This window comes from Aedes albopictus, chromosome 3 (assembly GCF_035046485.1).
Source record: "Aedes albopictus strain Foshan chromosome 3, AalbF5, whole genome shotgun sequence".
Lineage (NCBI taxonomy): Eukaryota > Metazoa > Arthropoda > Insecta > Diptera > Culicidae > Aedes > Aedes albopictus.
Genome location: NC_085138.1, coordinates 407080227 through 407094737, shown reverse-complemented (window position 1 = coordinate 407094737; position 14511 = coordinate 407080227). Strand labels below are relative to the sequence as shown.

The 14511-nt window shown below is 44.1% G+C and overlaps 2 protein-coding genes across 2 annotated transcripts in view; one reads left to right on the top strand and one right to left on the bottom strand.

Moving 5' to 3' along the window:
* The window catches only part of LOC109403726 (sodium-dependent transporter bedraggled), a 358384-nt gene that overhangs the window by 206883 nt on the left and 136990 nt on the right, over positions 1-14511 (top strand). The window lies entirely within an intron of this gene.
* LOC109403984 (uncharacterized) lies at positions 637-14155 on the bottom strand. The gene is made up of 6 exons (XM_019676857.3): positions 13399-14155; positions 8787-11548; positions 3207-3799; positions 2796-3074; positions 2004-2495; positions 637-1764 (listed from the first exon to the last, which is right to left on the bottom strand). Exons 1-6 carry the CDS (start codon positions 13856-13858, stop codon positions 1674-1676), a joined length of 4677 nt encoding a protein of 1558 aa, XP_019532402.3. The 5' UTR covers positions 13859-14155; the 3' UTR covers positions 637-1673.

Sequence of the window (14511 nt, the reverse complement as noted above, 5' to 3'; positions counted from 1 at the left end):
CGGTTGGGAGGAAACAAAACACACACAAGAAGCGTTTGATAGTCGATCATAACGCTTTGCCATGGTCAATTTGAAAACATTTTTATGCTAGTCATTACCGCAAGCCATCTTTCAGTGTATATGATCTTGTTCATAGTCCACAATGATTAAGATTACAAAATTGAATATTACTAACGTAACAGTGTGCCATTATCGAAGATTTAGATTCCCAATCTGCGATAATGGCACACTGTTACAAATGATAAGAACAACTTACGTTAGCAGTAATCAGGTAAGACTTATAGCACAGACAAACAGACGTAACACTCTGAAAATTCCCATCGTATACCGATTTCCTGATTTATTTGAAAATTCCATAGTTGGCCAACCGGCCATCCGTGGCGCTCGCATCGTTTTTGTTCGAGTTTGACGTTTGCCCACTACCGCCACCTAGTTGATGGTTGGCCAAACTCAGTCCTTTTAGCATTGGGCGAACATGTTTCCGTGACTATGATTTGAACCGAAAAATGTTCGAAGTATTACGTTTGCTTGCTTATAGAGGAAAAGTCTAACAAATATCTCAACAACTACACGACTTTCGAAGAAATACCTACAGGTACAGGATTTTCGAAGGAATAACTATGGAGTACCACTCAATCTTTTTCAAACATGTTTGTTTCATTTTATTCATCATTCTTTTCTACAAAATAGTTTTTTTTCGTCTCCCGCAGTTAACCGGGTTTTAAATAATATAACGTTTCATCACTACCGGCATTGCGCGCGGTCGTTCACGATTCATTTTCATGAGGTAATGGTAATAGAAGAAGCAATATGGGTTTGGCACGCACTAACAAAGCACCATGCAGCTGCCACCGCGATGCCTAACACACTGAAGTAAATTTGCTTTACAACGACTAATAATAATTCATAGAAAACTTATAATGATAACATGTTCATTTTTTTTGGTAAACTTATAAAAAACTAATAAAGCCAAAACCCAAATAAAACCATGGAATTGAAATCAAAAGTTAAAGAGGTAAACGTAAAAATTGAACAAAACTAGAAAAAAACTATGGCAATCGATTTGAAAATATCACACCCTTTCGACATGTTGATAATATTCTTTTTGGTTTCCTTATAGGTACCGGGACACCAACGCAGGCACCCTTTTACGACATATTATCACACTAGTCGTACGTATAGTGGACAATGGTCGTTCATTTTTGGACGACCGCATTTCTCCGCTCAAATGCAAATACACTGAACAAAATAGGTTCACTGATTTCATCACTTACAGCAGCAACATCAGCGTCTTATTCCCTCATTTTTTCCTTCGATCCATTAGATGATGGGCGTCGTGTTCACACTACTATTGTTTCTTCCTCGCGGTCTCGTGACTCACTTTTCTTTTACGTTCTTTTCACTGACCCGTACACTGTTTGATAGGTTGTGAAATGAAATATGTGTGTGTCTGAGGGGTTTGTTTATAAGAGCAACAAAAGAAAATCTACGGCAAGCAACAGAGACTAACGGAAGATTTTGTGGGAAGGTGTTGCTAGGAAAGGGGTATCGAGCAATAGTTAACGGGAGGGTGGTGTTTCATCACGAGGGTTATGGGGACGTTAGATATTGAAAATCTGGATTAGTGTGAGAGTTACTGAAGGGAAAGATAAGTGTAACGCACATTCACACTACTATTTTAAATGGTCGAATTTACAGTCTTGATCAATGCACTCGCCACGCATCTGATAAGGACATATAACACCGTCCGGAATGTTTAGTGCACTAAAAAAAGATAACCAACAAAAGGGAGAAAGAGTAAGAAGATTTATAAATACGAGGGGAGCCCATACGGTATGGAGTCGTTTGGCATAATCGAAGCTTCCTCAAAGAAGACAGATAATTCGATTTTTTAAGTTATCATTACAAATGGGTTTATGACAAACGACTGTATGCCAAGTGCGCTATCCCCGCAATAAAGAAAGAACAGATGCTTCAAAGTTAATTTAATTTCGGTGACTAACCTTTGATTTTTGAGCGAAGCCAGCGGGGAAGTGTATTTTGCGAACCGGGTACCACCTTTGCATGCAATATCCGCAGCTGCGGTTTCCATTGTTCCGCGATCCGAGTCTTGCTCCGGAACATCCTCGACTGGGCTTGCACTTCTGGAGGCTGGTGCACTTTTGGCGTACAGTTTTGAAGCACCATGCATCTCGGATGAGTTCTTAGACCATGCAGATTCATTCGTATCACTTCGGCTGCCATCGTCTTTGGAGGGGGCATGTTCTAAGGATGGTTTTGGCTTCTGGTCAGGTGGCTCGGGAGTCGTTGTTCCCGATTTAACAAGTTCTTGTTCAATAGCATGCTTTTGCCGTTCATGCTGGACGCGTCTCTGTTCGGTGGTAAGTTCTTTGAACTCTTCCAACGAAAGCCTCTTCATATCTTTCAAGCGCTTCGTTTCCGTGGTCAGTACCTTCAATTGTTCGTGGATCTCCGATCGAGCAGTGGATGGCGGACTGAAAAAAGAAAAGTTAAGGAGTAATAAAAGAACATTAACGTTGAACATCCATACTGCCCCCACTCGCAAAACAGTCCCATACGAATAGGAAACCCAGCAAAGATGGGACTGTTTTGCGAGTGGGGGCAGCATAGATGAATGTTTCTTAATACTTTTAGGGACCAAGGTCTGCATTGTATAAAAAATCTCAATTGTGTATGATCAACAATCTATAGACAGTACCTTTTGTCTAAATTATTTTTCAAGGAATTTCATTTTCCGGAAAGAAATCAGTTGATTCTGTTATATGCCAACTTACCTATAGCCGGATCCTTGAACTTCCCGCCCAATCGCAATGCATAGATTGTTCAGCTCGATCGATCGCTGCCGGCTGGACATGACCTTTGCGTGCGATTCCTGCAGTTCCGGGAAAATTACATTCAGTCGCTTTTTGTGCAAAGTCAACGCCCGTTCCAGGACCGCTAGCTTTTCCCGCAGGAAGGCCACTTTATTTTCCAAATCGTACTGCCTCTGGCGTTCGGCTTGCGCATTCTCCACGGTACCAATCAGATCCTGCAGTTCATGGGCAAACTTTTGACTGTGCGAGAAAAAAATGGTTAAAATCATAGCGAAACTAGGATAAATCAGTAGGTATGTTTTATATGAAAAGGTATCTGATAAAACATTGCAATCGCAATGGAATACTTCCCATTTCATTATTTGCCTTTACCTGTGCTTCTCGTAACGATTCTCCGCAATCCTCAACACGCTCAAACGATCCTCCTCGTTTAGGGCCGGTAAATGCCGGAGAGCTGAACTAACCTCCACAGTTTGGTTATGACATTGTTTGATATCATCATCCACGATCGATTTCGTTTCGCCTGAGATCTTGGCGTTATCTATCGGAGGAGGCTGTTTATCATTGATCTTCTGATCTTTGCTACTTCTCGGAGTAACATTCTCTCTTTCGGCCATCACGGCGTTATTGATCAATACTCGTTTGACCAGGGGTTCTGAACCTCGCTTTGCGGGTTGCTGTTGTACTATTTGAGGATGGCTAGGTACCGTACTATTGGTACTTTTGAGATCTACTACATCGCGCCTATCGCGATTGATGGTAACGACCAGTTCTGGACTTTTTGCCGGTCCAGCCGTATCGCCTGGACCCGTATTGATAATGGTTTTGGTAAGCGGCGGTGGAGGACGCAGCGGCTGATGACTTGGGACGGGTATGCGCTGTTGTTTCTGCTTTTCCAGCTGAGCCATTCGGGCAACCAGACGGCGATATTCAAGTTGGGCGGACTTGGGCAGATGGCGGACGGCCTGTAAAGTAGATAAGCGGATCGCTGGTTTCTTTTGCGCAATGCCTCCGGTGTGGTCTACTGAACTCGGATAGGCGGTGCCATACTCTCGTTGAACGGGTGTTTGGCAGTTTGGCAAAATGATTAGAATTTGATAAACTGCAGTGGGGATGATGAACTAACAGAATAACTTTAAAAGTATATGACCATAAATGTTCGGTACATCGTTTTTATTTTTCAGTTTCTCTTTACATTTCCACTACAATAACCCAACAAGAAAGCGTCATATGTACCTTCAAAATTGATATCGGGGGACGTATATTTTCGCCAATTTTGATTTCTTTGTCATTGAGGTTTTTTTTTTGAAGCCCATTGAACAACCTGTCAGAGTTGGCCTCAAATCTTTCCCAACCAAGCTGAATTATATGACCAAGTTCCAGACAATTTGGCGACAAAAATCCCTCCTAACGAAGAGAACAACCCTGCCGATAATACCTACTTACCTAAGCCGAATGAGATTGACAGATCTTCACAATGCGTCAAATATCTTAGTGGCAAACAAAAAAGTACTGGTTCGAGGGTCTCTGCCAGAGTGCCAATGCCAATCCGTGGGATTATGCCTACAAGATCGTGCTGGCCAAGACAAGAGGTGTAATGGCTGCTACAGAGCAGTCTCCAGAGATATTGGAGAGGATATCGAGGTACTTTTTACGCGCCATGATCCTAGTCCTTGGCCTCCTTTCGTTGGACAATCGGGGACTGACGCAGAGAAGAGGGTCACCGATGAAGAACTAGCGAGGGTACCAAAGTCCTTTAGCGTAGGTAAGGCCCCAGGCACGGACGGAGTTCCAAACCTGGCCTTAGCAATGTAGCAATTGCAGAGGCTTCCGAAATGTTCAGATCTGCTATGCAGAAATGCCTGGACAAGAAAGATAGTTTTTCTGGAAGTTTGGAAGAGGCAGAGTCTGTTTCCATTGCTAGAGGCGGGGAAACCCATCGGCACATAGACCAATATGCTTGATCGATACGGCGGGGAAGGTGCTCGAAAAGGTAATGCTCAATAGAACGTTGAGGCACACCGAGTGTGTAAATGATCTCTCGAGCAACTAGTTCGGCTTCCGGAAAAGGAGGTCGATGTGATCCTGGGTCGGAAGTGCTTTCACATAACCTAAGGAGTCTCGCAAAAGGTACCATCTTGTGTCCGGTGTTATGGGAGTGTCGAGTACGACGAGGTGTTGAGGTTAAAGTTCCTGGTGGGATGGAGATCGTCGGCTTCGCTGAAGACATTACGCTGGAAGTCTACGGTGAATCTATCGAAGAGTAGATTTGACTACTGCCACTCGATTGAGGTTGTGGAGGCGTGTGAACAACCGAAAGTCGAAGAAGCAAGCGATGATCAGTGTAGGCCTGTGTAGGCAATTGCACTATCATTTCGAAGCGCTTCGTCAAACATTTGGGTGTGATGATCGACATTAGCTTACCTTCGGTAGCCACGTTGATTACGCCTGCAAAAGAGTCTTCACAGTTATAGTGGCACTGTCCCGGATGATGAAGCTGTACGGTTTATGCCAGTAAGCGCAAGCTTCTGACTAGTGATATGGCAGCCCGGCGTGAGGCACGGCACTAAGTGCCGAAAGCTACAGTGGTAAGCTGGAAAGTACTTATCGGCTTACTCAGGTCCTTTCGGGCCATGGCTGCTACCGACAGTTGCAACGTTACGGTCATGCGAGTTCTCCCGAATGTCCGGTTTGTGCTGGTTTAGAGGAAACCGCGGAACTCGTTTCGTTCGCGTGCCCGCGTTTTCGCACATTGTGTGACCGCATGCTGGCCACAGGCGGGGAGAACACAACTCCGGGCAATATTCTACAAAGGATGTGTAGGGATGAGGGCAGCTGGAATGCCGTTTCAACGGCTATCACCCACATCGTCTTGGAGCTACAGAGGAGATGGCACGTGGACTCGGAGAATGGTTAGTTTAGACGCGTTTCAGGGGTTTGAGGTTTCAGGTTTGAGAGAACATTCTCTTTCGTCGGTCTACTGAATTGGATCCGACCCCGCGGTTGAAACGGGATACCCGGTAAGGGCCGGGGCAGGTGGAGGACAGTTCTTGGTACTTGCAAAACAAACAATTGAACGCGGGCCTTTCGAGGACACAGGTAGTGGTGAGCGTGTCGAAGACAAAGTGGAGTGCATGGTATCTTGGTGGAATCCCCAAAGCGAGTTATCGATGTTCGTTGCTGCAGGCTACACAGCTAACCTTGAGGGTGCCAGAGCGTTATTGATTAATCATAAATTTAATCATGATTAATGATTAATGATTAACATTAATCAAAATCATTAATCATAATCACAAAAAAATCTCATTTAATCATTAATTATTAATCTTAATCATACTGTTTTTGCAATCTAATCATTAATCAGTAATCATAATCATAAGAAAAAATATTAACCAATCATTAATCATTCATCACCAAAAATGATTCATCATATAAAATCTATGATCCAATTTAAATTGGTTCAAATGCTGTTCTAAATAATATAATTTATGATTCTTTTTTCAAAAATCTCCCGGACAGAGTTACCTTTTACTTTTGAAACTTCAAAAACATGTTAAACAATAAATATATTTTAATCATTTCCAGTTTTTTGTGACTGATTAATCATGATTTTTAATCAATGAGCCATTTTTAATCATTAATCATAATCAATAATCACAGATAAAACCAATTTTAATCATTAATCTTAATCTTTAATCATCCTAAAAATCAAATTAATCATTAATCATAATCAATAATCATCAAAATTGGAATTTTAATCATCAATGATTAATCATGATTAAAGTTTTTGGTAATCATGAACGCTCTGGAGGGTGCGATGTACACTAGCCCCTGTCTAAATCAATGCCTGCTTGGTGGTTCCGGAGAGACGTAGGGTTTGGCGACCATGGGGATGTGTGTGTTTATTGGGTTGAGGAGAGTAGTCCTGGCTTTTACTTTTGTTGTAGAAGACAGCCTTAGCCCCACACTACCTGGACCTTTCTGTTCAGGTGTCTGTTGAGCAGATTTTCCCCCATGATTAGAAAAATAAAAAGGGGCAGCTTTCACTTCAAACAACTTCAAGGCGCACTGTGAAAAGCAGAACCTCCATAACGTGGAGATTAGCGTGGTTCAAAAAATCATTTTTGCTCCACACCGATTATTCGATTTGTAACCAGATTCTATGCCTTCTTCCAAAATTTTAGCTCATTTGGTTGAAAATTGTGAGTGCACAAGCCCTTCAAAGTTTGTATGAGAATTACTATGGGAAAACGATGTTATTCATTCAATCGACCATAGCATTTCCCCAAGTGCCCTAGAGGATTAGTTGATTCTTGGTACTCCTAGGCTACTCTATCAGCTTCAACTTTGCCGAAGACCGCATTCAAATCGGATGTCTCAATAATTAGTTATCGTTTTGTATCCAACTGGACAAACTTTAGCAATGATCCTCCAGCTTCCCAGCAGGCAACATTGCTGCATATGGCGCCAAAGATAGCACACTAAAATCATGGCTACTATGTTTCACTGCAAAATGCAGTGATGCCCGACGATTAGATTAACCATCATGAGTAAAGATTTCGATTCTGGATAAAAATCGGTAACTAATTAATGAGGCATGCGATTTGTAGGCGGTCTTCGGCAAAGTTGTAGCTGATACAGTAGCCCAGAAATACCAGAAATATTAACGCTCTAGGGAACTTGGGAAAATACTACGGTCGATTGAATGAAAAACATCGTTTTCCCATAGTAATTCCCATACAAACATTGAAGGGCTTGTGCAGTGTCAATTTTCAACCAAATGAACTCAAATTTTGGGAGAAGGCAAAGAATCTGGTTACGAATCGAATAAGCGGTGTGGAGCAAAAACGATTTTTTGAACCACGCTAGACTGGAGATCCTTACCGGAGTACCACGAGGAAACGACCAGGTAGAACGAGTAAACCAAGTGATCCTGGAGATGTTTACGAAGCTCAGTTTGAATAACAAGACAAAGTGGTTCAAACACGTTGCCATTGTACAGCGGTGGATAAACACAACCGTTCACCAGAGTACAAATGTGTCTCCGTTTCAAGCCATGTTTGGAGTACAGATGCGTCACGCTGGTGATGCACGTTTGTGTGAATTGTAAGAGGACATTCGCGTTGCGCAGTACGATAAGAGACGCCAGCGCGAAGGCAAGATCAGTGATTGAGAAGGCGCATCAGGATCAGCAACGATCTTACAGCAACACGAATGCATTCATATAACTACGTCTAAAACCCAAGAAAGAACTTCTTTTAAAAGTAGTTTTAAGAAACTGTGAAGAGGTCCTAAAAACTTAAGTCAATACATAAAAGACCGAAAAAGGCATCGACGACTTCGAGGGCTGCGAACCATCTGAAGCCCTACCGGTTCTGGGGACCAGGACCATTGCAGGATGACCGAGTTGTGAGGATGGGAGAGACAGAAGAAGTAGAGTAGCGAACACGAAGTCTAAGCCGAGCACTTCAGTGAGCTGTGGACTACGGCGAGATACAAAGTGGCCATACGACTGCTCCGCGATAATTTGGAAGTGATTTTGATTAACATTTTAGAACACTGAATGGGCAACCCTTGTATATTAAATAGGCATAGAAAAATCGATAAATCATTTTTATTACAAACAAATCCCCCAAAAGACCGGTGATTCTCTACGAAAATAAAACTTGGGTCATGCTCGAGATCTCACTGAACTCACGATGAACTATTATGCTGATTTGTAAGAAATCCACGAATCACAATTAGGGCGCGCTTACCAACTACTCAATGAAAGCACACACCGGAAACATCAATCAAACCTGAAATCGAATTACCCACGTATCTTTTCATATAATGGAGCACTAGTTCAAGAACATGCATGAAAATGCAAAGGTTATTTAGTATTCATTTCTATCCGGATTGTGTTAGGTGGTAGTGTTGTATATAAAGAACTCAAATTGTTTAGATACTCACCGACGATGTATTGGGCGTTGCCGCCGGTGCCGTAATGGGTTTCCTCGCCGCTTTGCCGCCAACCGATCCCCGCCCCGAACCGATCCCACTGCCAGCCGTCATTGGAACGTCACTGAAAGTCACTATTTTCGCACCAGCTTTCGCCATCGCAGGTTCGACCTCATCGCGGACAACAGCCGTCGTCGTGGCGGTGGCAGCCGCTACCGCTTGGCTCTTATCGATTTTGCTTCGAACCGTTTTCAGGAACTGGTCCAACCTCTGCTCGAACGGGACGATCTCTGCGTTGTTGTTCGATGCGGGAGCTGTTGAGGAGGGTTGAGCTTCCACGTGTTGCTCACCGCCGTCCCCATCCGGAGTTGCTGCTGTTGGAATCGGCGAGTAGCTGGGGCTTTCGAGCATTACCCGCGACGGACTGGCATTGTCCAGATCGCGAAGGAATGCCTCTTGGAGGTGCATCTCGGCTGCAGGGTTGTCGATATCCACCGAATCGGGAGCAGGATAGTAATCCGGATCGGAATCGGAATCCGATTGGCCCACCTGGATGATCATTTTGGCGACCGGTTTTTGGACATATGTGTCCAGCAGGTTGGAGCGTTCCTTGGGGGAATGCACTATCCGTGGCGGGGCGTTCAGGTTGATCAACTTGTTCGGGTTGATCAGCAACTTTTTGGTGTTGACCGTTAGGGAAGGTGACGCCGGATGTTGTACTATGGGAGCTTTGATAAGCCTCCGCGAAGGACGGGGAACAATAATCGCGACCACTTGGTTATTTTCGGTTAACTGCTGCTGATGCTGCTGGTGCAACTTTTTGGCTGCTGAAAGGGACTTTTTCCGTTTCTTACGGGTAACCTTTTGCTTACCGATTAGGGTGATAAGGTTGGGGTTTGATTGTACTTTCGATTGATTTATGGATTGCACCGTTGGGATTAAGGCAGGAACTGATATTTGGGCAACATCGTTTGGAAGCGGAAGAGGATCGCTTACGCTAATAGTGAGAGGTTCCATCACTTCGCATGGAAGAGTTTCCGGACCGTTTGCAGGAATGTGATACGAATCAGTCTTTTGGGAAACTTCCGGTACAACAGCGGGGGTTATATTTCTAGAAGCTTTTTTATGCATTTTGGAGAGTATAAGGTCCCGTAAAGCATCAGCTTCTTCCTCAGCCATGGAATCCGGAGTCATGGGCCTACTTTCGATCGTACGAACCGGAGTCGGTTTCAAAGCGGTAGCTGAAAGATTAGATAGCAAATGATTCCTAAGCATTTCCTCGTCGTCTTCTTCCGGAAGCTTGCTTTGTAAATCACCTATGACTGGAGGTGACGGAGGTTCCAATTCGGGCGAACTGGTTTCTTTTGGATCTGATTTGTGATGACTAGAAACTTCGACTATCGCCGGACTTGAGGAATCGTTTCTCATCATGTCCACTATTGGTGAAAATGTTGGAGGTTCAGGACATTTCGATTCCGGTTCTTCATCCGTAGAGCTGTCTGGAATTTCCACGGTTTCCGTGGGTTTTTCTATTATTTGAACCTCGTCATCTTCTGCTTCATCTTCAATCGGCGAAGCAAGGAGATATAACTCATCACTTGGGGAGTATGGCCTTTCTCCTTGTTTTCTCTGCAGCCGTTTCTCGTGCTTTTTGGTAAAGGCCGAACGAAGAGCATCCAGTCGAAGCTGCTGCTCTTCGTTAACTACACTCTCCGGTACAACCGGATCTTCCACCAAGTTTATAACTTCTGGTTCTTGAAGTTCCGCCGTGCTATTCAATGCCTGCAATCTCAGTTGAAACACTTCTTCGTCATCTTCTTTTACTGCCTCATCTGCAACGGTAACCATTGGCGGCTCATCCGTAATAATTTCCGCTTCTTTACTACTCTCCGATTGCTTTTGTTTCCTTTTCTGCATTTGCAGCTTAAGCTTCTGCTTCAATGCATCCCAGTTTTCTTTGTCAGTCTTTCGTTTTCCCGCGTTAACGTTACATGCTACCTGCAAACGTGCCCTATCCAGCGGATGATAATCCGGCTCCGAATCCGTCGAATCTATGATATTCACCAACGCCGAACTTTCCATATGCTGTTTCCGCTGCTTGTGGGGAGTTTTATGCGCACTACTCTTCCTTGATGAGGACGCAGGTTCGTACCTACGCTTTTCCGCTTTCCGTCGGTGCGTGTCCCCATGACCATCCCGTCGATTTGAGCTAATGGAGCTGCTGGTGGATGCACGAAGTGGGCGCCGATCAGAGCTAATTGACCTGGTGGATGTGCGAAGGGGACGCTGATCCGAACAGATTGATCTGGTGGATGCACGAAGTGGACGCTGATCAGAGCTGATTGATCTGGTGGATGTGCGAACTGGACGCTGATCAGAGCTGATTGATCTGGTGGATGTGCGAGCTGGACGCTGATCAGAGCTGATTGATCTGGTGGATGCACGAAGTGGGCGTCGTTCAGAGCTTACTGATCTGGTGGATGTACGAACTGGGCGCCGATCAGAGCTGATAGAGCTGGAGGATGTGCGATGTGGGCGCCGATTAGAGCTGATAGAGCTGGTGGGTGCGCGAAGTGGACGCCGATCGGAACTAATTGATCTGGTGGATGTGCGAAGCGAGCGCCGTGCTTTCCGTTTCCTCGGCGGTGGCAGTAGTTTCGGTTTGGGAATCGGTTCGTAACGGCGAAGGTACAGCTCGACGTCCTCCTCGTCCGATATGCACTCGTACACGTCCTGATCTTTACCCAGGGCAATCACAGCGGGCTTATCATATGCTAAATGATTGGAATGTTATAATTGCTTGCGTACAAGGTTGAGATTATAATAAGGTATTCAAAAAATCTTGAAAATGTTTACCCAGGGCAGGGTGTCCAGAGTAGTTCTTACAGATACCTGAAATTCCATTCCAAAGTTTATCCGAAGATCCCACAACTTTGTTACATTGAAACTCCTTCAAAAGTTGCTTCAAAAACAACAGGGTGCCACACTAAATCAAAATCGAAAATTGGAATTCGGAAGGGTAAGTTGGAATACCCGTAATGATTGACTATTTTCCGCCTGATGTGACGGGAATTAGCGCATATGACCCTACTGTATTTTCATAACGTTTGTATATAGACTGCCAGCTATCATGTATCACTTTCAATAAGACTGGAATCACAAGCTACATACATAAACAACTCATTAACCCTTCCCTTCCCACGACTTTGAACGACTATTTCTATGCCAAAAAAGGTTTCCGGAAAACGATTGTTATTATCAGCACAATTATATCTAAGGATTTCTCCTGGAACTTTTGGAGTATTCCTAGAAGTAATGGTTGGATTATTACAAGAAGAAAGTCCAGGAAGTTCTCTAGAAAAAATTCAAGCAGGGTTCTTAAAAAGCTCCTGAAAGATTATCACAAGGAGCTTCAGAACGAATTCCAGGAAGAATCCCAAATAGAACTCTTGGGCGATTTCCACAAGAAACTTATGGAAGATTCCCAAAAGGATCTTCTTTTGGATTCCCACAAGGAACTGAACTCTGCAAGATTTTCAGATGGAAATTCTGGAGGATAGCTATCCAGAAAAAAAAAAAACTCCGGAAAGACAACAAAAAAAACAAGAAGGCATTCCATCAGGAATCCAAAAGGAACTTGAGGAGGATTTTCAGAATGAACTGCTGGAGAATTTCCAGAAGAAACTCCTGACGGGTTCAAAGTAGGAACTGCTGGAGGATTCTCAAAAGGTATTGCTGTGTGCGTTCAAGATGCAATCGTTGCCTAAATGTGCTTCAAACGCGGTTACCAAACGCAACCGGACAACCATTCTTCCTAGGGAATCACTGGAGGAATTCCTGGAGGAATTTCTAGAGGAATCCCTAGTGGATTCCCTAGAGAAATACCTGAAAAAAATCCTGAAAGAATCTTTAAGGGAATTCCTGGAGGAAACTATGAAGGTATTCTGGGAGGAATCATTGCAGGAATTCCCGGAGGAATCCCATGAGGAATTACTGAAGGAATCCCAGGAGGAAGACCAGACAGAATTCCGAGATTAATATCTGCAGGAATCCATGGACAAATTCGTGGTTGAATCCTGGAGGAAGCTGGGGTGGAATTTATGGAGGCATTACTGGAAGAATTCCTGGTGGAATCCCTTGGAAAATTCTCAGAGGAATTTCAGAAGGAATCCCTGGAAGAACCCCTGTAGGAATTTCTGAATGATTTCCAACTTTGGAGGAATTTCTGGAAGAAATTTTGGAGAAGTTCCGAACAAATTTGTATATGAAATCCAGCAAAACCTTTTTATAGAAATCCTAGGACGAATTCATTGACTATTTCCAGCAGCAAGTACTTCCAAAACGAGCTTCTGCTAGAATCTCATAAGAAAATCATTGAGAAATTCCGGAGCGAGTGGTGGAAGAAGCAACTCTTAGGCAAATCCAAGAAGAAACTCCTGATGAAATCCTAGATAAACTTTTGAAGAAACCCCAAGAAGAAGTTCTAAGCGAACTACAGAAGGAACTTCAGGAAGAATCTCAAAAGGAACTTCCGGAGGAATTCTTGGAAACAAATAGGAAAAGGAAGTAAGTGACCTGTCCCAACTAATCAACACCCTGCCCTCCCTCAATATAAACATATTACCGAAATGTCCCAGATCGTCGCTGCTGGCGCCCGTTATCTGATTGATCTTCCCTAGCTCGTCGTCCATGGCCTCCAGCTGTGCGATCCGCTCCCGAATGGTCGTCTCCTCTTCGGAGCTAATGTCCTCATACTGGAGCGCTCGCTCATCATCCTCGTCGTCATCGATTTCCCCCTCCTCGTGATCGTCATCGATGGCGCTACTGCTGGTGGTGACCACCACCAGTGAGTTCCGTGACGTCTGAACGGACAGCGGCGCATCCTCCTCCGTTCCGGGAGGCGGTGGTTCCTCATCCAGCGCACTTCCGCTTCCACTTGCTAGCGACTTCAGCGAGAGCAACACAGGAACTTCGTCCTCCGTTCCCGGAGGAGGGGGTTCGCTCGATACGTTTGTTTCCGTCATTTCGCCACTCGGAGGAGCTTGCTCTTTCGATTGTGCATTTTCCACCACCATCAAGGCCATGACGATGCAGGCGTGACGACGAGAGGGAGCTTGAAAAGATAAGAGCAGAAAAAGGGAAACACTTTTGCCCGCGGATGGGACACTCCTATCTTGCCCGGGTTTGCACTAAACACTGTACACTCGATTCATCGGAATTCGTTTTCACTAGAGGCACTTGTAATAGGAACACTAAAATCACTAGGCTTTAGAAGTAAATTTGTACCAAATCAAGCAAAAATTTGCACTTTTTCCTGTGCTGTCGTGCTAAAGTTCATTTTTTTTTTCGATTTTCAGAACAATGACGACATCGGAGTTTTGAAAGTTCTAGTCTGACAGATGGATAGAGTGACCAGGAAAAAAGGGAGTTCAATGATGGATTTCCAATTGGAAGATTGGAACATTGAACGCACTCGCAGCGCCAAAGAGAGATCTCTAGGGGCAAGACGGGCACGACAGATCTAATGAGAACAAAATATTGTGTTTACGTGGATTTGCTAACTGAATACGACGAATCAGAACCGTCGTTTTTGGAATCGCCTCGGGAATTGGGTTGTTTAGTTAATAAAATATTGCTGTTTTCTATATCCTCATCGATAGAGCTCATTTTTCTCAGTATAACGTGATTTTATTGGATTCCAATAGCTTTGTTTTGATGGTTAAAATAACAAAATAGT

Bases quoted from the DNA above. Each gene is read 5' to 3' on its own strand.
- LOC109403984 (XM_019676857.3), bottom strand. From the start codon at position 13,858: ATGGCCTTGATGGTGGTGGAAAATGCACAATCGAAAGAGCAAGCTCCT. The intron at 11,549-13,398 runs GTAATATGTTTA...CCAATCATTTAG, and splicing joins CGACGATCTGGGACATTTCG to CATATGATAAGCCCGCTGTG. The intron at 3,800-8,786 runs GTGAGTATCTAA...TCTACTTTACAG, and splicing joins CAACGCCCAATACATCGTCG to GCCGTCCGCCATCTGCCCAA.